We start from the raw sequence: 25,899 nt of genomic DNA on the forward strand, positions 1-25,899 counted from the left end.
GTCCCCACAGAGGCCCCTAGCACCTGGCTGGCATGGCAAATGGCAGTACTAGGCTGGAGGCAGGGCAGGGCAGGTATCCCACCTGCCAACTCCCCACCTTGTCTTACCTCCTCCTGGTTTGATGTAGGGTTGCAGCCATTATCCCAGGCTCAGACCAGATGTCTCCAGCTTAGACCCAGAGCACGCCAGGGCTTGTGAGAGGGGCACCTCCACAAAGCCTGGCTGTGTGCCTAAGTGTTCCCTTTATAAACATGGTCATTGGCCTGTACCAGGATTAAATGGGCTAGGATCCATGAAGGGAATGGGAAAGGACAGTGCCAACATGTGGCAGGTGGTCAGGAAATGGCTTTGTTGATGCCTGGGTGGCCAACACCAGCTGCCCTGGACCTCGAAGCCAGGGTTTTGCTGAGCTGGGCAAAGAAAGGAAAAGCTTGTTGCCAACAAGCACAAGTATAGCCTGGCTGGCCACTGCAGTGTGTGCCTTCATGCCCCATTGTGTACCCGGAGAGGAGTGTGGGAAGCAGCCAGAACCCATGACCCTGCTTCCGCGAGTCAAGGAGCTCTGGGAAACCCCAGTGCTGAGCGTCCTGTCCCCTGTGGCCAAGTCTGCCCTTGTGGAGAGATTGCGAACAGGGCCTAGACTGCTTCTTCCTTCTGCCAGCCCCGCCCAGGGGCTCCTGGATTTGGCTAAGACCCTACAAGGGTATTTGAAGAAGAACCCTCCTGACCATGTGGTAGGGCAGAGGCTAGAAGGCAGTCTCTGGCTTGCGCAGTTTGACCCTGTCACCTGCATGGAATGTCACCTGTGGAGTGGAGCAGGCTGAGCAGCTGACTGCTGGCTGGAGAAATGTCTTTCATGTGACCCCACCCTGAGCCTGCCCCACCCCTGCCCAGGTCTGTAGCCCATTCTGGGAAGCCTGGAGCAAGAACCCCAGAGCTCAGGTCAGCTTTCCAAGGTGCAGCGCACAGTTGGGGAAGGGTGCGATCTGGTTTGGCCAAGTATCCCTTACTGGGAGCCCTGGACCCTCCCCAGGGCCTCTGTGGGAGGGGAGTGGGGTTGGCCTGCCCACAGGGTCCACCTTTTGCTCTAGCCTAGGGAAGATCCTGCAAGGAACCGGCTGGAGGGAGGAGACTCAGGGGGCCTGTGAGTGGCCCCTCCAAGGCAGTGACACCCTGACCCATCCCCCCACCGCCCTCCCTCCGCCCTCTCCTGGCAGAGGGTGGCAGCCTCAGGGCTCCTTGCATCATTTTGCGGCTTGGCTGTCTTCACCCAGTGGCTGTGGGGCTGCAGCGGGAAGGGCAGAGCAAGCCACCATGGCGACACACCTCTTCGACCACCCGCGGCGCCAGCCCCTCTTGCGCCAGGCCATCAAGATAAGACGCCACAGAGCCAAAGGCCTGCAGGATCCCCTGCCCAAAACAACCCAGGAGGTAGGAGTGACCTCGTTCGGGAGAAAAGCTGGCTTGGGGGGCTCAGGGGTGTTGAGGAACCAGAGCCTGACTATCTGTCCGGCCCCACCTACCTGCCCACCTTGATCCTGGGCAAAGACTTCTGGGTGGGCTGAGCCGGGTCTGCCATATGTTCTTTGGACCACCGGGAGCCTCTCAGTTCTGGGGCCTGAGCCTCTCTAGCCTGCTACCTTTGGAGGGCCTAACCCCATCCACTGTTCCTCCAGCTGCAAAGGAACTGGCTCCGTGGGACAGTGTCCCTACTGCTGGTGGGCTGTCTGGGTACCCCTGAGCCACCCAAGCCTGCTCGACACCCCCACCCCCCACCCCCGACTCCACCTCAGCCTCTGGGCCTCACTTCCGCCGCAGGGGTGAAGAGCAGGCGGCTGCCTGATAAGCATAGCACTGCTGTTTCCTCTGGGGAAGGAAGGGAGGGTGGGGGCAAGTGGCGGAGGGCGCACTACTGGGACAGCTGAACGCCCATGGACCTCAGCAGCAGCAGGCCAGGGGATGAACAAGGCAGCCCAGAGGTCAGCAGTCAGGAGGCCTGCTATGGGAACAGGTGTGGGACACTGGTGGGCCTGGAGGCTGGGGTGCTGGGGCCTGGCTGCCCTAGGCCTGGGCCTTTCTGCCTAGCTGAGCAGGCCTCTAGGGACACCTCGTCTTTCCACCTTGTTCTCCAGATCGAGCCTCCATCCCACCACCTCTCCCGCGAGGAGGTAAGAATCAGAGTGGGGCTGCAGAGAGGTGAGCCTGCCGCAGCCCTGCATTCTCCTGGAGGCCCCTCAGCCCTGACTGAGGCTGACTGCAGCAGTCTGGTGGGGGGGACCTTAGTCTCAGCTACTTCCAATGCACATATGGCACCCTACCTCTGCTCTGGGCATGAGGCATTGGTGCAAGGGAATGGCCGGAGGGTGGAGGGGTTCCCAAGGTGACCCCGTTGTATCTCAGCGGGACCTGCTCTACGAGGAAGCGCTCTACACTGTCCTGCACCGCCTGGGTCAGCCAGAGCCCAACCATGTGATCGAAGCCTCAGAGCTCCTAAGATACCTGCGGGAGGTGAGCCCAACCCCCACCCCACCCATGTTCCTGCAGCCTGGGCAGTTGGAGCCCTCCATTCCTGGCTTGGGTGTTCCCCCTGTGCTCCCAGTCTCTCACACCTCTGGCCTCCATGGCTTCCCCACCAGGCCTTCCAAGTGCCTCCTGAGGAGCACCAACAGATGCTGCAGCATGTCAGGGAGCTTGAGGTAACCTGGGCCAGGGCACCTGGGCAAGGAGAGGCCTGGGAAGCCCAGATCTCAGGGACTCAGGCAATCCCCTTCCATCCTTCCAGAAGCCAGTATTTTGTCTGAAGGCAACAGTGAAACAGGCCAAGGGTATTCTGGGCAAGGATGTCAGTGGTGAGTGTTGGGGGTACCCCAAGGGGTTTCTTCCTGGCTCATCCCTCTCCCCATCGGTCTGTTCTAGAACTCTTGGCAGGTACTCCCATTTCCCAAACATCCTCTAGGGCTCGCTCCACACTGCTGTCCTCTTGCACTTGGTATCTGGGCAGGAAGGGGCCCTGTCTGGCTTTCTCTGTCCTCCCAGGAGGAGGCTCAGTCCCAGGGGCTGATGAGAGACTCTGACTCTCTAGGGAGCCTGGCTGACTCCCTGCTGCCTTGTCCTCCTCCTCTCCAGGGTTCAGTGACCCCTATTGCCTGCTAGGCATTGAGCAGGGGGTGGGCATGCCAGGGGGCAGCCCCGGGTCCCGGCGTCGGCAGAAGGCTGTGGTGAGACACACCATCCCCGAGGAGCAGACACACCGCACCCAGGTCATCAGCCAGACACTCAACCCAGTCTGGGATGAGACCTTCATCCTGTACGTGGTCCTGCCCTTACCTCATAGGGGGTTCCTCTGGTCAGCAGTCCCCAGTCAATGAACTCAGTAGTCTTCCTGGATCCAGGGAAGGGGCACTGGGTTCTCGAAATACGCTAGACAGATAGTAGGTCAGACAGGACATAACTGTCACACATATACCTGCCTAGTATTGTGGAACACAACTATGATCACAGCACTTGGGAGGCAGGGGCAGGACGAGTGAAGGCTCAAGCCAGCCTTGGTTATATAGCAAGACCCTGTCTCTAAATAAAATAAATAAACACATGCCACACATGCTGGTGGGCCCCTTCAGGTGAATGAGGGGGCACCCTTACCTTGAAGGAGGGAGGGCTGTGGTTGGGAGGAGAGGAGGAACTTGGCAGGGAAGGACAGAGACTCCATGGTGAGTGATATTGGGGACAGTAGCTCTGGGCTGGGGACCTGTGGCCTGGCCTGGTGTGTGTGTGTTGGGGGCGGGGGTGGGAGTCCTAACCCTCCAAGGCTCTCAAGCATGCCCTTTTCTCCTCCCTACAGGGAGTTTGAGGACATAACTAATGCAAACTTTCACCTGGACATGTGGTAAGTGACATGCCTGCAACTGGGGATGAGGAAGAGAAGGGGACCAGAGGTGAAGGTGGTGGAGCTCCCTTCCTGCAGGAGTCATGGGCACCCTCTCTCCCTCTTGCTCAAACCTCTGGCCTACCAGGGACCTGGACACCGTGGAATCTGTCAGACAAAAACTTGGGGAGCTCACAGATCTTCATGGGCTTCGAAGGTGGGTGCCACAGGCACTAAGGGAAGGAGGGAAGCTCCTCTCCACACATGCACACTGGATGCTGGACTGGAGGCTCCATCCTTGGGGGCCCAGGTGGCTACAGGTCAGGGGCAAATTACAGCCTGATCTCTTGAAGCACTTGGCCTGTCTCCTTGCCTAAAACAGGATATTTAAGGAGGCTCGGAAGGACAAAGGCCAGGATGACTTTCTGGGGAACGTGGTTCTGAGGCTGCAGGTGAGGGGATGAGAAGAAAGGCCCAAGAGAGAGGTGAAGGGAGAGGACCGTGAAGGGTTCTGGGGAGGGGCTCCAGATCTGCACCAAGTTGAACCTGGGATTTTCCCCCTCACAGTCTCCCACTCCCAACTCTGATTCTGTGTGAGGTCCTGGTGCTCATCAGGGTGTCTCCTGCCTGCCAGGACTTACGCTGCAAAGAAGACCAGTGGTATCCCCTGGAGCCCTGCACTGAGACCTACCCAGACCGTGGCCAGTGCCACCTGCAATTCCAGCTCATTCACAAGCGGGTATACCTGGGCCTGGGCCCAGTTGACTCAGTGGCCTGACTGAATTGTGGAGGGCTGGCTGCATCTGGTGCGGAGTCCCCTCTACTCACAGACACACTGCCACCATTGCAGAGAGCCACTGCGGCCAGCCGCTCCCAGCCCAGCTACACAGTGCACCTCCACCTTCTACAGCAGCTGGTGTCCCATGAGGTCACCCAGCACCAGGTACTACCCTCCCAGGGCTGGGTGCCACAGGGGTCACCTGTCAGGTCCTGACACACCTCCACTATTGCCCTCAGGCAGGCAGTACCTCCTGGGATGCATCACTGAGTCCCCAGGCTGCCACCATCCTCTTTCTCCATGCCACACAGAAAGACCTGTCTGACTTCCACCAATCCATGGCGTGAGTGCACAGTCCCACTCAGAACTGGAGGGCTGTCAGCGGTAGCCAGCCTCCTCCAGTCTGCCTGCTTGCCTCCAGTCTGGCAGCCCAAAGTCAAAAACTTGGGCATTTGGCCCAACTGTGTGTTTTAAGTTTTGAATCAGTTGTCAATCTAGAGATTTCGTCTATAATACAGCTGCTCATGAAACAGGAATGCTGGAATTGCAGGTTGGCCAGATTGGGCTTCCCTACCTTACATCTCCCAAGTCCTGGGAACTTGTGTTTGCCGCTCCTGCCCCAGCCCCTAACCCCATTTCCCAAGGCTATATAGTTTTCATATCAGCAAATTAACAAACATTAACTGACATGAACAAATCTTCGCTGAGGGTCTATCACATCTCCAGGACCATGCCAGATTCTGAGAGTGCCAGGAAAGGGCACACGGGGAGTCACAGACATTCCAGTGCCTGTAAGGACTACAAAAGTGGAGCCACACCTAGGGTGCTGGCCACGGGGAGGAAGGCAAGCAGAATGCTGCCTGGCACCTGGCCAGAGGCTTGGGGAGGCAGAAGGAGGCTGGGAGAAGACAGTGGTGTGATGGGCCTCCAAACCATCTAAGGGAAGTCCCAGCTGATGTAGTCTTGTGTACGGGAAGGCTCAAGCCTCTCAATCTGATTTGTCAAAAGAAGCAAGAAAGCCTGGAGTTATAGCATCACAAATAGCCCAACTTAAGAGATGGGTGATTGAAAAAGCATCTGTGGAGACCAACAAAATTCTGCAAGTTACTTTCAGTCCTAGTTTTAGCCTCTGCTGGTCAATGGGGCTCTGGTGGGAGACTTTGGAGCAGGGGAGGGGCTGGGCCTAGGAGGGACCCGGAGGGCTTCTTGTCCTGGCAGGCAGTGGCTGGCTTACAGCCGCCTCTATCAGAGCTTGGAGTTCCCCAGCAACTGCCTCCTGCACCCCATCACCAGCATGGAGTACCAGTGGGTCCAGGGTCGGCTCAAGGTAGAGCAGGTAGGTAGGGTGGGCTCCAGGAGGAGCAGGAGAGCAGGGGAAGCTGGGACCACAGCGGCTCCCACCTTGAGACATCTTCCTGGCTTTGCAGTTGGAGGAGCTAGCCACCTCATTCACCTCCTTGCTTGCCTACGGCCTCTCCCTCATCCGGAGGTTCCGCTCTGTCTTTCCCCTTTCTGTCTCTGACTCTCCAGCCCGGCTGCAGTCTCTCCTCAGGTCAGTAACAACCCTTCTGGTTCTGCAGGGGCCAGGGGCCAGATGCAGGGGGTACCCGCAGGGGTGGAGAGGCTTACTGAAGGAGTGATGGCACAAGCTGGGCAATGGTGGCTCACGCCTATAATCCTAGCTACTCGGGAGACAGTTATCAGGAAGATTGCAGTTTGAAGCCAGCCCGAGCAAATAATTCGCAAGACCCCATCCTGAAAAAACTCATCACAAAAAAAGGACTGGTGGAGTGGTAGAGTGGCTCAAATCCCAGTACCATAAAAAAAAAAAAAGTGGGGCGCAACTTCTGTCTCCCAGGGTCCTCGTACAGATGTGCAAGATGAAGGCCTTCAGAGAACTGTGCCCCGACAGTGCCCCACTGCCCCAGCTGGTGACCGAGGCCCTGCGGGTAGGCACTGCCCTGGGGCGGGGGAGGACTCGTGCCTGGGTCCAGCAACCCCTCCCTCCTCATTGTCTCTCTACTGACAGACTGGCACAGTCGAATGGTTCCACCTGAAGCAGCAGCACCATCAGCCCATGGTGCAGGTAAGGGGCTGGGGCTGAGTGGGGGGGGCTGCTTGCCCCTGCAGCCCTACTCAGCCCACCCGTGTTCCTGCCAGGGTGTGCTGGAGGCAGGCAAGGCCTTGCTGAGCCTGGTACAGGATGTCCTGTGCGACCTGCATCAGTGCCAGCGCACATGGAACAAGATCTTCCACAAGTGAGCACACGCAGGTCGGGAGGTGGTGGACCCAAGGGACCCTGATGCGCGCCACTGGGTCACACCTGCTGCCTTTCCTCCAGTGTCCTCAAGATCGACCTCTTCCCCATGGCTTTCCTGGAGCTGCAGTGGCTGGTGAGGCCCTCTGCCTTCCCCAGGCCACATCCCTCTGCCCACCTCCATGGCCCTGCCTATCGAACTTTCCTTGCAGGTGGCCAAGCGGGTGCAGGATCACACAGTGACAGTGGGCACCCCTGTATCCCCAGAGATGGGCGAGAGTTTGTTCCAGCTCTACATCAGCCTTAAGGAGCTCTGCCAGCTGGGCCCAGTCCCCTCAGAGAGGTGAGCAGCAGGCCGATTGAGGTGGGTTGCAGACATGCAGGATAGAGGGGAGTCAAAGAACTGTGCCTGCGGCTGTCCCCTGCGCCCAGCCTTCCCCAGTGTGAGCCCTGGCTTTCCCCAGGGATGGAATCCTGGCCCTGGATGGTTTCCACCGTTGGTTCCAGCCAGCCATCCCCTCCTGGCTGCAGAAGACGTACAGTGTGGCTCTGGAGAGAGTACAGCGTGCTGTGCAGATGGACAAGGTGGGGGTAGGGCCCTCGGCTTGGGAGTGGGGCTGAAGACTCTACGGAGGCCTCCGGGCTGATAGAAGCTTGTGATCTACTCTGGACATCCTCTCAGGGTGCTCTTCAGGCCAGTCGTGTGTAAAACATGGCCTCCTAATATCCCGGAGCTACCTGTGGCTTCCCTTTGCCTAGGGACCCTGCAAGCTAGGGGTCTGGGCAGAGCCTTGCTTGTCCTCCCTGTAGTCCCCTGCCCAGCTCTGTGCTTGGCACTGGGGGATGGATTTGTCCATGTCCTTAGCCCTCTTTCCTTCTTTCCTACCTTCCTTCCTTTCTTCTCTTTATTGTCCTGGGGTTTGAACTCAGGGCCTCATGCTTGCTAGGCAGGCGCTCTACCACTTGAACCACACCACCAGCTCTTATTTTTTTGTGCTGGGTATTTTCAAGATAGGGTCTCACAAACTATTTGCCCTGGCTGGCTTTGAACTGTGATCCTACTAATCTCTGCCTCCTGAAATTACAGGTGTGAGCCACAGGTATACCCAGCACTAGCCTTTTTGTTTGTTTGTGTTTTGCTTTGGTGACATTTCAAGTAGGGTCTCACACTTTTGCCCAGGGCTAGCCTCAGACCAGGCTGGTCTCAGATCTTGATACTTGTGCTTATAGCCTCCCAAGTAGCTGGGATTATGGATGTGAGCCACCACACCCAGCCCTGAGACCTTTCTAAGTGCTCCTCCCTTCCCCCAGCTGGTGCCCCTGGGTGAACTGATCAAGCATAGCACTTCAGCTGTGGATCTGTCTACCTGCTTCGCCCAGATCAGCCACACTGCCCAGCAGCTGGACTGGCCAGACCCAGAGGAGGCCTTCATGATCACAGTCAAATTCGTCGAGGTGCAGCATCGTCCCCTGCATCCTTCCCACTTTCTAGGCCAGCCTCACTCCCAACTGCCCAGTTTCTCCCAGGCTCTCCTACTTGCAGCCTCCCAAGGCCTACTTCCTAAGTCCCCCTAAGTCCCTGTCCCCCTACTGAGCCTTTCTGGGAACCCTTCCCATTATCAATTCCCTCTGATCCCTGTGCCTCAACCCAGGACACCTGTAGGCTGGCCCTGGTGTACTGCAGCCTTATAAAGGCCCGGGCCCGAGAGCTTTCTGCAGGCCAGAAGGACCAGGGCCAGGCAGCCGACATGGTAAGGGCCAGAGCTGGGGATTGGGGAGCTGGCCAGGGTGGGGGTGCTGGCACTGTTTAGGAAGTCCTGCATTCCTCTGCCCTGCTGCCCCCCAGCTGTGTGTGGTGGTGAATGACATGGAGCAGCTGCGGCTGGTGATCGGCAAGCTGCCCACCCAGCTGGCTTGGGAGGCCCTGGAGCAGCGTGTCGGGGCTGGGCTGGAGCAGGGGCAGCTGCAAAACACACTACATGCCCAGCTGCAGGGTGCACTGGCTGGTCTGGGCCACGAGATCCGCACTGGTGTACGCACCCTGGCTGAGCAGGTACATTGTCTGAGCCTACAGTGACCTTGCCCTGCCCCCCCCACCACAGTAGGCCCTGGGCTGATGTCCACCCCCCCCTCTTCTAAACAGAAAATCAGGCCCCCAGTGAACTCTTCAGACTTCCCCCCCACCACACACACTCGTTTCCTGACCTCCCTCTGCTTTGTGTCCCTAGCTGGAGGCAGGCATTGCCAAGCACATCCAGAAACTCGTGAGTGTCAGAGAGTCGGTTCTAACTGATGATGTGAGTAACTCCTGCCTGCTGACCTTCACTGCCCTGCCAGCTCCGTGGGCCTGGGGTCATGAAGGGTGCTGAGGGTGGGCAGGAGGCTGAAGGCTTTGCTGGGGGTGACAGGTAACAGTCCCCCAAACTCAGGCCAGGTGTGTTGTCTCCCTGGGCCTCAGTTTCTTCTTTGGATGCTCAGAGGGGCATAGGCTCGCTCAGTGCTGCTGGGGAGTGTGGAGCTGCCACAGGGAGGTGAGGGCACACACATCCTTCTTAGTGCCTACTGGCTTTGCTTTCCTGTTTAGTCCAATCCTCTGACCTCATTCACTTCAGCTGTGAGGGGGAGAGTGATACATACCTACACTGATTTTGCACTGAGGTACATTAATGAACAGCATGACAAAAATTTCTGCTTTTCTAGAACTTATGCTACTCTAGTGGCAGAAGTGAAAGAGCCCAGCACATATATTATAATTACAGCTTTAACTATAAACACACAACCAGATGCACGTGCGTGCACACACATTTTTATATTGTGTTAGCTCATACGTGCTCAAGGGAAAAAGAAAACAGAAAAGAGAGAGGGGTGGGAAGTGTGAAAGGATCATATTTTTAGATCGCCACCAGAAAAGGCCTTAGTCAGGGCTGGGGGAGTGGCTCAAGTGGTAGAGTGCCTGCCTAGCAAGCATGAGGCCCTGAGTTCAAACCCCAGTACTACTGCCAAAATAAAAGTAAAAACACAGAAGGCCTTATTCAGAGGGTGACAACTGAGTCAAGAGCTACAGGAAGCAAGGGAAGGAGCTATGAGGATTTCTAGAGGAAGAGCATGCCAGGCAGGGGGAGCAAAGGTCCTAAGGCAGCAACCTGCCTGGTAGGTTCACAGGATAGAGAGGAGGCCACTGTGGCTGGAACAGACAGAGCAATTGGGAGAGGTGGCCTGAAGGTGGGTAGGGCCAGGTCCTGCAGACATCACACACCATGCACACAAAAGCAGCTAGCCCTGTTCCCTCCCTCAGGGTTAGAACCAGGGAATGGGGATGGGACCTAGATGGGCTTGAGCCAGACGTGCTCCTCACCCCCCTTCTCAGGCCATTCTGCCTCTGATGAAGTTCCTGGAGGTGAAGCTTTGGTACATGAACACCAACCTGGTGCAGGAGAACTTCAGCAGGTCTGCACAACACTGCCCTGCGGGGGGCCCCCACTTCCTACCTGTTCAAAGCCTCAGTATCCATCAGGGAGCATGTTGTGAACCCTTTTGGTGACCTCCCTTAGAGGGTGCCACCAGCCTCTGCTCCAATGCTTGCTCCAAGGAGCAGAGAGCTCAGTACCTTTACCTGCCCATCCATTTCACACTGCCCAGCCCTTGGCATCGCAAATTCTTCTATAGGCTGAGTGGACATCTGCCCGTCCATTCTCCCTCAGTACTGGGCCCATCTTCAGGGCCTCTCTGACTGCTTCTCCTCCCTCTTAAGCCCCTCAGTTCTGTTCTCCCCCTGAACGGCAAACAGGGCCCCTGGGAACTGGATTTCTTTATTTCTTAGGAACTGGGGCTTGAACTCAGGGCCTTTACCTTGAGCCACTCCACCAGCCCTATTTTTTTGTGAAGGGTTTTTTCAAGATAGGGTTTCGCAAACTATTTGCCCAAGCTGGCTTCAAACTACGATCCTCCTGATCTCTGCCTCCTGTGTAGCTAGGATTACAGGTATGAGCCACCAGCACCTGGCTTATTTTGTTTTTTTTGAGACAGGGTCTCACTATGTAACCCAGACTGATTTTGAGTTGGGGTTCCTCCTGTCTCTGCCTCCTAAGTGCTGGGATTACAGGCATGTACCACCATGCCAAGCTGGCTGCTCCATCTTCAATCATGATTTGGACATTGGTGTTGAGCCTCTCTCTCCACTCTTTTGTGGTTTGTTGGGGTTCCAGCAGGAACCTCTCCTTACTCAAGAGTTTCTTTTGCTTTCTCCTACTCCTCATCCTGTCTCGTGTTCGGCATGCCTCTGCCCTTGGCCAGCCTTCTGACCCTGCTCTGGACTCATACGCTCACGGTGCTGGTGGAGGTGGCCGCTTCCCAACGTAGCTCGTGCCTGGCCTCTAACAGGCTGAAGGTGGCCCTGCAGGTAATAACGCTAGCCGTAAGAATGGTAACCCTGGGATAGCAGGCCTGGGTCACCTTTGCTGTCTCCTCCAGAGCCTGGAGATCTCCTTCCATGCTGATGGGCGTGGTCTGCCACTGGAGGCCCTTCACACAGCCACCTTCCAGGTAGGGGTCTTTTGGTGAAATCCTGGGTAAGACCTGGTGAGGGAAGCTGCCTTTCTGTGCTGTGTCCAGGACCAGTTATATAGTTCATGGGCCCCAGTGTAAAATGAAAAGGTAGGCCCTTATTTAAAATTGCGAATTTTAATATGGTGGCATAGAGCAGTAACCCATCTGTAGGATGCTTCAAAGCACAGGGGTCTTGTGTGCCTTCGTGGTGGTGGTGGAGGGAGGAGCGGCATGCCCCATGAAGCCAGCTGTCTGTGCCTCTGTCCCAGTGTCTGCTAGGCGCTGCTGAGGATGCAGTCCCATGAGTCCCATCTCTTTTCAAAGCCATGTCTCACACTTGCTGTGAGCCTGGCAGCATTGCTGGCTGAGTTGGCTGTGGTGTTCAGGGGGTTCTTGGTTGTGACATTCCAGGCTCTGCAGAGGGACCTGGAGCTCCAAGCAGCCTCCAGCCAGGAGCTCATCCAGAAGTACTTCTGCAGTCGCATCCGGCAGCAGGTAAGGTTCCCTTCTGCTCCTGGAGCCTGCAGGAGTCCTTGCCCTGCTCTCCCCCAGCTGACCTGCATGAATTCCCCACACCAGGCAGAAACCACCTCTGAGGACCTGGGCGCTGTCACGGTCAAAGCCTCCTACCGCACCTCTGAGCAGAAGCTGCACGTGGAGCTGCTCAGCGCCTCCAGCCTGTTGCCCCTAGACTCCAATGGTGAGGGGAAGCTGCTCATTGGCTACTCCCCAAGTCTCTTCCTTGGTTCTCCCCACAGTGCCCCTAGGCTGGGTGCAGCTGTGCTGTTCACCTCGAGGGAGCTGTGCTGATGAGTGGCTCAGTTGTGGGAGTGGCTGGGAGAACTCAACCAACGTCCCCTCTCCTGGGCCATTTGTCAGGCTCCAGTGATCCCTTTGTCCAGCTGACCTTGGAGCCCAGGCATGAGTTCCCCGACCTGGCCCCCCGGGAGACTCAGAAACACAAGAAGGACCTTCACCCACTATTTGACGAGACTTTTGAATTGTGAGTGGGTCCCTACTCTTGTGCCAACTCCTCTCCCTTTTCTCTCTCCCCCAAGGAGCCCCTGAGTTGACCACATTGGCTTGTGAGAAAGGACACCTGGGACAAGAATTTGATTCTCCTGGGGGAAAGGGGTGGATTCCACATATTGAATTCAGAGGCTTCCAGGGAATGGTCCTGTCCCTGAGGTCCCCAGGGACCTGTTCTCTGTGGCCCAGGGCCACAGCAGATGTTATACCATTTGACTCTGATACACTAGACTGAGAGCTGACTTTATAACATGCCTGTCCTCAATAACAAGGGGGTGACCCATGTGTTGGAGCAGACTTCTGGGCAGGAGTCTGAGCCTGACTATCCCCACCAGCCTGGTGCCTGCTGAGCCGTGCACCAAGGACGGGGCATGCCTCCTGCTCACCGTGCTGGACCATGACACGCTGGGAGCCAATGACCTGGAAGGGGAGGCCTTCCTGCCACTGTGCACCGTGCCTGGGATGATGGGCTGCGAGGAGCCTGGCGAGGCACCTCAGATCCGCCTACCTCTCACGTATCCTGCACCCAATGGTAGGCCTGAGTCTCAGGGCAAGGCAAGGATGTGGTGCTGGGAAACTCAGGCAGGGACCCCAAAGATGCCACCTTGGGAGATGGGGGGCTCGTGTTGCTGAGGAACCATTCCTTGATCCAGTAGAGACCTGTGAAATCTAAGCTTGGTGAGAAGTTATGAAACTCTTGGTGGGGAAGGTCACTAAGGAGTTTCCCTGGGAAGAGGAGCCTGGCACTTCGAGCAGGGGGCATGCCTGCAAAGCATCGATAAGCTTGGTAACAGCATGGGTTCTCCTGTTCGTGTATTAGGAGCCAGTCTAAGCAGTCTACCTGTATTAAAACTTTTTTTTTTTGCAGTACTGGGGCTTGAACTCAGGGCCTACAACTTGAGCCACCCCACCAACCGTTTTTGTGATGGGTTTTTTTGAGGTAGGGTCTTGAGAACTATTTGCCTGGGGCCGGCTTCAAACTGCTACCCTCCTGATCTCTCCCTCCTGAGTTAGGATTATAGGCGTGAGCCACCAGTGCCTGGCTAAAACTCCTCTAATTCCTATGGCTCTTCAGTGAGACTAACATTATTAGCACGGTTTTAAAGATGAGTAGTTGAGGCCGGAAGAGTTAACTAAGCTAGGTTCAGGTTCTCGTAGAAAAGCAGTAGTCACAACTCAGGTGTTTTCGTGCAGCACCTGTTATGCTTCTAGTCTGTCAGGCTGTGTCTTATACTGTTTTTTTTTTTTTTTTTTTTTTTTGCTGTGGTTATTTTGGAGATAGGGTCTCACTTTTTGTCCTGGCTGGCCTGGACCATGACCCTCCTATTTTAGGCTTCCCACTATGGCTGGGATGACAGGCATGTTACCACCACACTTAGCTTTTTCCTGTTGAAATACAGACTTGCAAACTTTTTTTGCCCAGGCTGGTCTGGAACCACAATCCTCCTGATCTGAGCTTCCCAAGTAACTATAGGAGCCAACAGCACCCCACCCATAGCCTGTGCTTCTGGCTGGTGTGTCCACTGGTTTCCTTCCAGGCTGGGGGTGGGGTGGGGCAGTGCTGTGTCTCCCTCAAACCCTTCTCTCCACAGGGGATCCAATTCTGCAACTGTTGGAGAGCCGGAAGGGTGATCGTGAGGCCCAGGCTTTTGTGAAGCTGCGGAGGCAGCGAGCCAAGCAGGCCTCTCAGCATGCCCCTCGGCCAGGGCGATAGCAGTGGAGGCTTGAAGAGGGGCTAGTTTCTGGTGGGATCCTGAAAGATCAGGGTCTTCCCCACCACAGTGCAGCCCTTCAGCCTGGCCTAATGCTTGGGAAGCCCCAGCAGATGGAGAGCCCAGAAGACAGACCCTCCTCCAGGCTCCCGCAAGAGCAGGGGCCCACAGTGATGGGACATCTTTAACATTTATACTCCCTTCTCCCTCCTTTGAGCCCTGGCCTCCACGTTGTCTGCTGTCTCCCAACACAGTGCCTCTGTTCCACCTGGAAAAGCTGCTCCAGCGCAGTGTGGTCTAGAACCATGTCTCTCAGCCTGCCTGTTCCAGCACTGGGGTGTAAAGCCAGGATATTGAGACACAGGGGCTGTGGACATAGAGCTCTGGTAGGGAGAGGGGACTCTACCAAAGCTGCCCTGGGAAAGGAGGGCCATTACTAGAGGATACCTATAATGAGGGACTTTGGCTCTAGGGTGAGAGCGGGCAGGCGGCAGGGCTGGCACAGAGGGATAGCAGCAGAAAGGACAGTTTGGCTGTGTCTGCTGAGAACATCTCCTCCTTCAAACAGCACCTGCAACCTAGAAATATTCTTAGCAAAAATAAAAAATTATCCACAGTCCTCTGAGAAAATCTATTGTTGGCTCACAGTGGGCCCCTGAAGGCTCCTCAGGTTATGCAGCCTCCTTCCCAGCCCTCAGGAGACTTTGAGTGCCCCCATCTTGGAACCCCTGTGCTCCAGGGAGGTGGTTGTGGGGGACTGCTCCAAGAGCAGTGGCAGGGGTGGCCAGCATTACTAGTGTTTTGACCATTACTGAATGGATGGCACATAATTTAGTATGGTAGTTGCTCAGGACAGGGGCCTGGTGAGACAATTGTGAGGCCGAGCCCAAGGACTAGTGGTAGCTCTAGCTGTGATCCTAATGAAGTCACTTAACCTTTGAGGTTGCACGGGTTGACTGACAGAAGCCAGAGATGGGCAGCTCTAGCCTCAAGCCCAGGCAGAGACTTCCGCTCTAGTGTTTTCTTACCCCCAACACATAGCTGGGTAGGGAGAAGGGTAAGGCAGGAGGAAGGTAAGGTACTGCCTCAGATCCTTTTTTTTGGCGGTGCTGGGGTTTGAACTCAGGGTTTTATGCTTGCTAGGCAGGGGCTCCACCACTTGAAACCACTCTACTTGCCCTTTTTAGTGTTGGGCATTTCCAAGATAGGGTCTCTCGAACTGTTTGCTGGGCTGGCTTTGAACCCTGATCCTCCTATCTCTGTATCCTGAGTAGCTAGGATTACAGGGGTGAGCCACCAGCCCTGGCTCCCTTCATTGTTTTTATGCTTTTATGTAAACCATCCATATGGGAATGCATTGTCTGTTCCTTTGAGAAGCAATTAGGGGCCTTGTTGACTTTTGGGAAACATGAATAAGAAAACCACTCATGGCTGAGGACAAAGCCCTGAACACAACAGTCACAGGGTCTGGGTGGGAGGTCTCTGTGTCCAAGACTAAAGGTCCCCATCGTGTTGATCCCAGAGGGCACTTGAGCTGCCTTTGGATCTCACACCACAGGGTATGGGCACCAGCTGTTTCCACAGCACCTAGCAGTTTGGAGGCCCTCATTAGGGAGTCCACTCCCCAATGTAAACAAATTACCATTCCAAGTTCATATTTTATTTCCAATAGGTTTGCTTTGTTGATTTTTTGCATTTTTGTAAAAAAGGAGAAAGTTTTCACTTAATTCATTGAAAGCCCTTTCGTGCTGAGCCCAAGGGGGCTCTCTGGATCAGGGCAGACCCTATACAGCCCTCTCAAGCCCGCCTGACACCCAGTGCTGGGAGCAAAGTTGCTTCCTTCTGCCCTCCCGCCCCACTGCATCGCTCTGTACAGAACAATTTTTAAAACTGAAGCTAAGACACAATATACACTGAACAGGCACACACACACATGCACACAGGCGCCTGCAAAGAATGACAGGACGTCAGCTGCACTGAGAGCACCAAGGAATGCGTACGGAGCCCCTCCTTGGCAAGGAGGGCAGGGCCTGTGCCCCCTTGGTCATTAGGCCGCACTCCTCCCCAACAATTGCCCTGCTAGCTGCCAGAGGGAGGGGGGCAGTCGGCATGGGAGCCACATAAGAGGGAGGGGGCAGGAACAGATGAGGGTAGTGCCAGCCTGGGTCCAGGGAGGCTGTTCTGTGGAGTCCAGGAGGAAAGGATTTAAGGGGATCCCAGGCCTAAAGAACCTGAGGGATAAAACTGAGCCTTGCCCCTTGAGGGGTTTCAAGGGCCCAGGTATGGGAATGAGGCTGACCCTTGCAGCTTTGGCCTGCCAGCTCCTACTGCTGTCCCCAGAACTAAATACACATTGGTAAACCTAGAAGCTAGGTTGGCTTAGACCCCCAGCACACCCTCAGGCCTCCCTGAGGCCCTCACAGCTAGAACTGGGGGATCTGAAACCTCCACACCTTGATGCCAGCCCTGGCCCTGGAGTAGCAGGTGAGCAGGACATGCCCTGAAGTCTTCTCCCTCCCCTCAGTCCCCTCTTCCCTGCTCAGGCCCCAGGAAGAAGTTAAAAATAGTTAGTTCCTACATAAAAAAGAGACAGAAATAGATTCTCTGCCAAAAGGTCAGGAGGAAAAGAGGGACTTTGTCTCTGAGCGGGAAGGGTGGGGAGTGGGCAGGGGAGGACTGCAAAATAGTCTTTTTTTTAAAAAAAGTGCTTGGTAAGTCTGTTTTAAAGTGTGTGTCTATATCTATGTACAGATATACACACAGACACTGTGCACACGCTGGCCACCACGCACACTTGCACACATACAGAAATGTATACATGTACATAATCATATACATATACATACATACATACATACATACATACATATAAAAAGTCCTAGGTTAGAAGATTCAGACCCAGCTGGGCCAGGTCTGCAGGGTCACGACTGGAGGGTATGGGCCCTGCTGGGCTGGCAGACAGGGCACTCACTGCCCTCGGCACAGAGCTCACACAGCACAGCGTGTTGGCATGGCAGCACTGCTCGGGTCTGCTCCTGACACTTAAGGCATTTCACCGACTGCATATGGAACAGGGCCTGCAAGGAAAGTGACATCTGGTCACAAGCATGGTCTCTGCTGTCAGCCTGGCCCCAAGTTAAGCAAGAAGCTCCCTTGCTTCTCACTTCAGTCCCCTTTGGAAGAGGAAACCAAGGCACAGAGCTCAACAGTGTTCTCACAGGACCCTGGTGGAAAGTGGGAGCAGAGGTAGAGTTCAGGCTGCTCAGCTCCAGGCTCTGCTTGCCATGACCAGCTGCACTGGCTGGGCAGGAGCACTCCCCTCATCCCTTGAGGATTTGTTAACACCTCTTGTCCCATTTGATCTTACAGAAACTTTAGGTCTCCAAGTGAGAAAAATGAGGCTTAGAGATGTCACATGTAAATGGAACAAAATGCCATTCCCATTGGGGCCATGCCACCACTGGAAACCCAGCAAGATAGGTAAGAATGCAAATCGGCACCCCTGAGGGCCTGGACCACTCTGCAATGTCTGCTGGTACACGGAGAGCCACTTAGTGCACAGGGACAAGGCTGCAGCTTAGTGGGCACTACTGCCCTGTTGCCCCAGGATTTCTCACCTTCCCAGCAGGCTGAGATATTGTGAGTAATGGTCCAGTGCTGAGCACAGATTCTCAAGAGGGTCCAAGTGCTGGCTGAGGCCACTGTGCACCCCCACTCCGTGCTCCCTGACCTCTGGGGCTAACCTTATCTACTTGTTCCAGGTGGGCCCGCAGCTGCTTCTGGAGGGAGTAGAGGGTGGAGAGTGAAAGCGCCTCCAGATCAGGGAAGGTGGGCAGGGCTGGAGTATCAGGCCCCGCATGCAGCCGCTCCAGCTCTTCCTGGAGCTTCTTCACCTGCACCTCTAGTGCATCTCGCTGCTCCCGGGCCATCTCGCACTCGGCACCTGCTGCACTGGCCCGCTCACCAGCCTCCTCCGCCTCTTTCTTCCAGGCATCACAAGCCTGTGGGCCCAACACGCAGCGCTTCATCACGATGGCTCCCTGCCCCTTCCCCCTTGCCCCCCCCAGAGAGCATCTCCGGGAGCCTGTGTGGGTGACTCTGGCTGCCAGGCCTGCTGGGAAGCTGGGCCTGCTGTCTGGGGAGGGGGCAGGGAAGAGACTGATGCTGCCTGCAGAGGAGAGAGGTTTCAGGATCTGCAGGAGACCCTCCCTCTGTGGACAGGGAAGGGGGCAGAGCCTAGCATGGCAGGAGACAACACAGGGCTCATATCCTGGCCAGCACCCCCCAGAGGCAGGTGGGCTATAACTGGACAAAGGGCCCAACTTGGAACCTAGAACCCCAAAGAGTCCAGGCTTCCAGGAAGAAGTAAGTGGTCCTGTCACTAAACTATACAATCAGCTCCCAGAGGGAGTTCCAGACCTATGGCACCAGCCTGATTGGCAAGGCCAGTCCTCCTATGAGGGGAGAAGTTAAACAAAAGTTTCTGCTCTGTTCTTCAGGCCTCTGCTTCCCCTCCCTCCCCCCACCATGCCCACTCTGTGTAGGCTGGGCTAGGGCTGGATGCCACCAGGCACTGGGGACGGCAGGTGGGCGTGGGGCCCAGTACCTGCTTGGCCTGCTTCCAGGACTCCTCCCACTGCTTGATGGTGCCGTTAGCTTCATCTAGCTCTTGACGAAGCCGGGCCAGTTCAGCAGCCCCTGGCCCTGACAGGAAGGCAGGGGAAGTGCCTGGGGAGAAGTTTCCAGAGGCAAAATGCTCCCAGATGCTGCTGTTCATCCCGTTCAGACCTGCCCCAGGGAGGGGAGGAACATCAGCTGTGGAGGGCTTGGCCAGCCCTGTCTGCCTGGGCCTTCCAGGGGCTGATTGAACCCTGGGAGGTTGTACCCCACATCGGGCTGGAGCACTTAGCAGGGACAGAAGAGCAGGCCGTGAAGGTACCCTGGCTAAGTCAGACTTAAACTTTAGTGCTACCTGCTACATAGTAGTTGCCACTTAGGTTGTGACCCTCAGCATCATCTGTAAAATGGGCTCCCATTACTGGCCTCACAGAGGAACTCAGAGGACTCAGGAAGTATCACATAGGACAGCAGTCTGAAGGCCCCTGCTGGGGGCAATTTGTGAAGATGACTTTACTGTTCAACTAAAGCTCAGAGATCCTTGTTGCATCCAGTGTAAGGCTGGGGAGGGTCCTAACTGGCAAGATCAGAAGGAAGAGATACAGGAGAAAAGTCACCAGCCAGGGCCTTTGATGGAAAGGCTGAAGCAGGAGTTGCTGGGGAACCTTGGGTCCTTCCTTGCTTTATAGACGAAACACTAAGACAGAACGTGCAACCAAGAATCACATGAACTCAGAGTGGTGCAGCAGGATATAGCCACAGCATCTGGTTCCAAAGGCTTGTTCTTCCTGGTAAGTGAAACTGCCACTCACCTGCCCTCTCACTTAACCAATATGCTCTGGCCCCAGGACAGCCCCTGTCTTCATGAAGTTCCCATACCCATCTCTGGAAGCCTTCTGCCCACACATACTAGTCTAGTGACTTTCCTTGCTTCCTTTCCCAGTAATTCAGTCAAGAAGTTCAACAACCATATTTCAGACTTTCTGCCCTCTGAGCTAAACAAGTGCACTGAGAGCAGAGGTGTACTGTCCCGTGGAGCTCCCGATCCTAAGCAGGACCTCTAGACTACAGCACTGACAGAGATTGGCCTAGCAGCAGGCTTTGTCCATCTGCACCTCTGCCCTCCTTATGCAGGTAGCAATTACTCTCTTGTGCTCCTTAGAGAGCACATGTCCTCTCAACTGCCCCATGCAGGTTAGCTCCCGTCACACTCTAAATTGAATCCCAGTTTGAGCACCCTTGCCCAGTCATGATGGCAAGGCCTGATGGGTCAACACTTGGCATCTATGACTATACTCAAGGACCCCTGGTGAAGGGATCTGAGGGGCTAGTAAGCAGGGCTGAATCAAGATGCTTCCAGAAAATGAACAAGTCAGGAAGATGTAACATTAGTATCTAAGTGGACACAATCCACACCAGAGAACAGCCTCTGCTAAATTGGGGAGGTGTTGCAAACCCCCAGGGATGACAGTGAGGGAAGCCACCACACCTGAACTTCAAAGGTTCTCAGTGCCTCCAGTTGACTGGAGGCTCAGTACCCTGAGGGGAAGGGGTTTTTGAATAGCTGATGGGGGGAGTGGGAGGAGGGGCCAATGTTCCATGTTCATTGGGAGGTACCACACTGAAGACTATAAATCCATTACCTCAGGGAACATTTCCACGGTCCCCATTTGAGGAGGCACATCCCTGGCCATGGTGGCAGGGCTGTGAAGCTCCATAGTTTGCTTCTAACCTTGGAACCTTGAGAGCCTCTTGGGGCCCTACTACCCTCAATTCCAATGTTAGGCTAGGCGAACAGCTATCTAGGCTACATCTGAGTCTCCCTATGCCTCTGCCTGTCAGAAAGGGCAACCTGAGCCTGGGTGGGCCTGCTCCAACTACTCCCTTGGTCTCCTGTGATCCTGGTTGGTGTGACCAGCCTCTAGGAGCTCTAGGTGACTATGAATTTTTTTTCTTTTTATAAGTGTTGGGGCTCAAACCCAGGGCCTGGTGCATGCTAGGCAAGCACTTTACCACTGAGCTATACCCCCAGCCCTTATTTGGTTTGTATCTGACTGGGCAAAACTGCACTGAAGACCAGGCCTCAGCTCTGTAGACTCAGACCACAACTTCTCGCTACCTTGGCTGTCCTAGTGCTTCCCTCATGGCATTTCATTTAATCCCCACAACAGCTGCACCTATTCCATAGCACAGGAAGCTAAGGCAGAGGTTAACTCACTTGTCCACAGTCATACAAGTAGGAGTAGAAGAGGCTCTCAGCCAAAAGCCCCTGTGCTAATCTCTAGCTTGGGTGACATGCCATGGACAGAGTAGCTAAGACATTTTCTAAAAGGCACCAGGTTCCCGCCTTACCCAAAGATCCATGTGATGCTGAGGTTCCTAAAAATGTGTTTTCTGACTGGCTCAGGTGGCCCTGGGGCTGCTGCAAGAAATGTGAGGAGAGGCTGACAGGAGGGGATGGGGAGGCAGAGTGGAAGGAGGCTGAGCTGCCCAAGGAGCCAGGAATGTTCACGGGTGCAGAGCTCTGAAGCAAACTGCCACCTGCAAGACAGGCCCCAGAGGGAGGCTTGGTGAGGGCTAGGCAAGCCATTTGGGCCACATTGGGCAGGGGACCCAGGCCAGCGGGACTCCAAGGCACCCTCCAGACCACCCTGCCTGCCCACTCCCCAGTACCGATTGTAATGCTGCCAGGGTGGGGCACTGTGCTATTATCGAAAGTCTTCTCCAGGGCGGCCACCCCAAACTCGTTCAGGTCCAGGTCATCCAAGGCAGACTCTAGGGACAGAGATTAGGATGTGGGCCTCCCAAGGGCCAAGCCCCAGGATTCAGGACCTTCCTGAACTTGACTACCTCATTTCCTCCCCCTGCTACACCTCTGGTTGTCTCTCCCTCTACCCACACTGATCCTGACCATCTACCAAATCTGGCCCAAGTGTCTCTCCTTTCTGAAGCCCTCTTTGATACCCTCAGGAGGAATCAAGAATCAACCCTAGCTGAGCATGGCAGTGCAGCCTATAATCGTAGCTACTCAGGAGGATGAGGCAGGAAGATCTCATTTGAGTCCAACCTGGGCAACATAGCGAGACACCATCTCAAAAAACAAAAAAGACCCAATCCAAGGTCCCTGTCTTATGGGATATACGTCTCACCCTGAGCTTACTATGGGTGGGCAGGTCTTTGGGCACTTCATAGCCAGTACAAATGTCAGTGCCCTCTGCTGAACTGGTAGGAGAGAGGGTGGGAATAGCACAGTATCATCTGTTTCTCCAGTGCCTGCCCTGGGACCTACCACAAAGTAGGCAACCCTAAATGATGAGGAAAAGGGACAGTGACTTCTTTTTTGTGGCTGGGGACTGAACCCAGGGCATTGAACATGGTAAGAATATGTTCCCACACTGTGCCACACCCAGTCTACAGACACTCCAAGGACGGCTGTGCAGGTTGTTCACCTCACAAGGATGCCTAGTGAAAGAATGATGCTAATGAGAGAATGAATAGAGACTCCATAAGATGTGGTGGGGTGAGACCACACTTGCATAAAAGAGTTCCAAGGCTTAGGTTTGGCCCTACATTTTGAGCTCATTTTCCCTTTAGCTCTAAGGGCCAAGAGTGTCTACCCTGACTCTCCTAAGCCAGATGTCTAAGGTGTCTAATGTGCTTATTTGAGTCTCAGTTCAGAGACTTTGTTCTTCTGACTCCAGGCCCAGTCCTGGACTTACAAACAGACCTGGTCTAATTACCTATGACCGACTCTACCGTGTCACTGGTTGGGTAGAAGGGTAGAGCATTTGCATTCATGCCAGGAGCACTGCTGGTGCCTGCTGGGCTTGGGGGAGTGGCTGCCAGGCTGGAGGTGATACTGGAAGAGATGCTTGAGGTCAAGGGGCTGCCCACAGGGAGGATGCCCAGCACGTCCTGCAACGAGAATGAGGAGAGGCAATGGGATGCCTGCTGGCAGAGACCACTGCAAAGGATAGAACAGGCACCTCCCAAGTCTTGGTTAGCCACCCCAGGCCCAGGCAGGCTGCACTCCCCACGCTGTGTTGAGAGACTGGAGATGGAGCAATAAGACTCAGAGGCTGCTGGCCACTCACCCCTGCAGGCTTGTAGCGGAGAAAGGGAGAAGTGAGCACAGAGCTTGAAATCATGAGATGCTCCCTGAACACTCCTGACTGATGGGTGAGCATGTCAAGGAGAGGAGGAGCTCCAGGGTCTGACCCCCAACCACTCTGGATTTGGGGCTTTGTCCTAATCTGGTTTATGGGGAAAGTGGTGCCCTACTCCCTGCAGTTGACTGGGGCTCTGGGTCTGTCTCATCCACAGTGGATGCAAAATAAAGTTAGGAAGAGGATGAGAACTCTGTACCTGTTTGGGCTGAAGTAGAGGCTGGTCTTGACTCCTGGGCTCTAGTGAGTGGGGTTTTAGTTTAGCCTGAGAGAGAAAAGTCAGGGAGCAGAAGGTGAACATGGTGCTATGGAGCTCTGAGTCTAGTTCATCTGATCCTCCTTGGCCCACTGAGGCTGCATATACAGGGAGCAGGTTGTGACAGATACCTGGTCACCTGCCATGCAAGCCCCTCTGCACACACACATATACCTTCTCCTTTCCCCCTGCATCTTCCCCCACCCTACTATCCTAGCAGGGAACTGCTTCTCTCCTCTCAGGTGGTTCAGAGCCTCAGATAAGCCCAGAAGTTTGTGTCCAGGCCACTAGAAACTCCTGCTCCTTCTCTAAGCCCTGCAATCCTAGTCCAGGGTGGAGTAAGGGCTGCTCCTCTACTGCCTGGCTCTGTGACTCTAGGGCAGCTGCACAGCCTTCCAGTCCTCAGCCAGGAAACAGGATGTTCTGAAGAGGCTGAGTCCTAGCTCCTAGCATCCTCCCCACAGACACGCCAGGCCTCTCCTCCAAGGTGCTCTCATCCCATGCAGGAGAAGGCTAAGCTCACTGGGTTAATTGTCTCTGCTGCTGCTCTCATCCTTTACCTGGCACTTGAAAGTTTTCAGGTACTCAGCTCCCACCTGGTCTTCCCTCTCAAAGCCAGGAGCTTTCTTGTAGCTGCCAGGGGCGAGGCCAGACTCCCCAGGGAAGACAAGGCCCTCTAGGTTTGGGGCCTTCCTGCTGTGACCTGGTGGAGAGCCGCAGAGGTGGGATGGGCTGCCCAGGCTGCTGTTCCTACAGAGGAGCTGCAGAAGAGGACAGGTGGCCAGTGGGTACAACTCAGGCAGGAGCACAGCCACCCTCCAACCTGCCCCAAGGGAGGCTTCAGCAAGGGGCAGCACCAAGTACTTGGGGCCTCTGAGCCTCGTGAGGGATTAGGCGAGAGGGCGACAGAGGTTTTGACAGAGGCTTTCTGCCCAGGCTGAAGACACATTACACTCCAACTTTGACAGAGAACCTTGAGGCAGAAAAGGCAGATTCCCTTGGTCCTAGGACAAATACCAGGGCCTCCTCCCCAAGCACAGGCTAACAGGGCCTGGGGCATGAGACAGGCAGGAGCTGGCTCCTGGGCAGGCATGGTGCCCACCCATTCCCCAAGACAGGCACGTACAGTGCTGAGGTCAGGGGCATGCGGACTGGAGGGGCTCACAGGCACTGAGTCTCCGGCAGCAGATGGCATGTACAAGACAGGACCTGGTTGGGTGGGGCTGGATACAGCTGAGGAAGGCTGCAGATCATCATTTAGGGGTGGCTCTGCAAGAGGGGGACAGGGGTCAGGATGCTTCCAAGCCACCTTGGTCCCTCCAAAAATGCTCCTGGTTACCTTCTAAAGGAGACCATACATCCCCCTATATACCTCACAGGAATTATTCCGCTAGTTTTTACTTTATTCCTATTTTTATCATGTCCTCCACACCTATTGCAAGCCAGGTGCGGCACCAGCACTGTGCATTGTCATTCTCCATAACGCCTATAGAATGCAGATGACTATAACAATCTCCATTTTATAGAGGAGGAAACTGAGGTTCGGAAGCTAGCTGTATCTACCAACGTATCAGAACTAGACGAGAGAAACACTGGGATTTGAGCCCCTATTCTGTATGACTCCACAATTTGAACTATTAAACATTTCCCTGTGCTGTCTCAATAGGGTGGTCCCAGTACCTACAATGGGGACTTATCTCTGTGTCCCCCATATGCTTCTCCCTCCCAGGGCCCTCTGTTTATTCTTTACTCTAATCTCAGAGACAAGACTGAGCCTAAGAAGAGGTTAAGGAGAACCAGAATGGTGAACTGCAGCGGAAAGAGGTGTCAACTCCAGCACCCACTCTGCAATAGAAAGGGTGGCCTGGATGTAACACTGAGGATCTAGACCTGTGCCGTCTTGCCAAAAGTCACCTGTGGCTACTGAGCACTTGATCTGAACTGAAATGTGTTGTGTTAAATTCCTATCAGATCTCCAACACTTAGTACAAAAACAACGTAAAATATCTTGATTGTTTTTCCTATCAATTACTTACTGAAATGAGACCATTATATATTGAGCTAAATAAAAAATATAGGGCTGGGATGTAGCTCGGTGGTACAGTGCTTGCCTAGCATGTGCGAGGCCCTGGGTTCGATCCCAGCACCAAAAAAGAAAAGACAAAATACATAAATAATATACTGTCAAAATTAACCTATTACCCTTGCTTTTTTTTTTTTTTTTTTCCTCCTAATGGGACTGAAGTTTGAACTCAGAGCTTCAGGTCTGCAAAGCAGGCACTTTACCGCTTGAGCTACACGTCCAGTTCATTTTGCTCCAGTTATTACGGAGACAGGGACTCAGGAATTATTTGCCTGGGCTGGCCTCAAACCTTGATCCTCCCTGTCTCAGTCTCCCAAGTAGCTAGGATTACAAGTGTGAGCCACCAGCACCCGGAATTCCCTTGCTTTTTTTAGTGTGCTACCAAAAACTTTAAAATGACATATGAGGGTCACATGATATTTTGAATGGACAGCTCCACTCTAGAGGCCTGAACAGGGCTCAGTAGGAAAGAACAATATGTTCCGTTAGTAATATGTGTCCTGAGTGACACAAGGTAGCTGGTGGCATTTGCCAAGTTCGATATAGAGGTAGTGCCTCACCTTGCTCCTTGCTTGAGACTGGGAGTGTCTG

The 25,899-nt window shown here is 54.7% G+C and overlaps 2 protein-coding genes across 17 annotated transcripts in view; one reads left to right on the forward strand and one right to left on the reverse strand.

Annotated features, from left to right (window-relative positions):
• Window positions 1-368: 368 nt before the first annotated feature.
• Window positions 369-14,805, forward strand: Unc13d (unc-13 homolog D). Of its 8 annotated transcripts, none has more exons than XM_074045097.1 (33): window positions 369-942; window positions 1,275-1,431; window positions 2,133-2,168; window positions 2,401-2,508; window positions 2,637-2,696; window positions 2,783-2,849; window positions 3,127-3,307; window positions 3,842-3,886; window positions 4,014-4,082; window positions 4,248-4,317; window positions 4,500-4,604; window positions 4,716-4,808; window positions 4,883-4,986; window positions 5,862-5,979; window positions 6,071-6,195; window positions 6,502-6,592; window positions 6,673-6,729; window positions 6,804-6,901; window positions 6,985-7,036; window positions 7,113-7,243; window positions 7,365-7,485; window positions 8,212-8,355; window positions 8,553-8,651; window positions 8,747-8,953; window positions 9,129-9,197; window positions 10,268-10,347; window positions 11,194-11,299; window positions 11,371-11,442; window positions 11,857-11,940; window positions 12,025-12,145; window positions 12,325-12,448; window positions 12,810-13,006; window positions 14,067-14,805. In XM_074045097.1, the coding sequence occupies exons 2-33, from the start codon at window positions 1,315-1,317 to the stop codon at window positions 14,186-14,188; spliced, it is 3,273 nt and encodes a 1,090-aa protein (XP_073901198.1). In that variant the 5' UTR covers window positions 369-942; window positions 1,275-1,314; the 3' UTR covers window positions 14,189-14,805. The 8 variants fall into 8 exon arrangements, with proteins under 8 accessions (XP_073901198.1, XP_073901199.1, XP_073901201.1 ...); XM_074045098.1 differs by having other exon boundaries at window positions 889-956; XM_074045100.1 differs by lacking the exon at window positions 369-942 and adding an exon at window positions 962-979.
• A 1,019-nt stretch (window positions 14,806-15,824) lies between these two features.
• Window positions 15,825-25,899, reverse strand: part of Unk (unk zinc finger) — a 32,142-nt gene continuing 22,067 nt past the window's right edge. For 5 of the 9 annotated variants that reach the window (XM_020178809.2, XM_074045107.1, XM_074045106.1 and 2 more), the window contains 9 exons: window positions 24,352-24,494; window positions 23,786-23,986; window positions 23,169-23,234; window positions 22,544-22,718; window positions 21,477-21,578; window positions 21,156-21,344; window positions 18,793-18,974; window positions 17,930-18,187; window positions 15,825-17,263 (listed from right to left, as the gene is read on the reverse strand). In XM_020178809.2, coding sequence (XP_020034398.2) covers window positions 17,108-17,263; window positions 17,930-18,187; window positions 18,793-18,974; window positions 21,156-21,344; window positions 21,477-21,578; window positions 22,544-22,718; window positions 23,169-23,234; window positions 23,786-23,986; window positions 24,352-24,494 — 1,472 coding nt within the window. In that variant the 3' untranslated portion in view covers window positions 15,825-17,107. The other 4 variants (XM_074045105.1, XM_074045104.1, XM_074045110.1 and 1 more) reach the window with 4 other exon arrangements.

This window comes from Castor canadensis, chromosome 11 (assembly GCF_047511655.1).
Source record: "Castor canadensis chromosome 11, mCasCan1.hap1v2, whole genome shotgun sequence".
Taxonomy (NCBI): Eukaryota; Metazoa; Chordata; class Mammalia; order Rodentia; family Castoridae; genus Castor; species Castor canadensis.

Bases quoted from the DNA above. Each gene is read 5' to 3' on its own strand.
- Unc13d (XM_074045097.1), top strand. From the start codon at position 1,315: ATGGCGACACACCTCTTCGACCACCCGCGGCGCCAGCCCCTCTTGCGC. The intron at 3,308-3,841 runs GTACGTGGTCCT...TCCTCCCTACAG, and splicing joins TGGGATGAGACCTTCATCCT to GGAGTTTGAGGACATAACTA. The intron at 7,486-8,211 runs GTGGGGGTAGGG...CCCTTCCCCCAG, and splicing joins GTGCTGTGCAGATGGACAAG to CTGGTGCCCCTGGGTGAACT.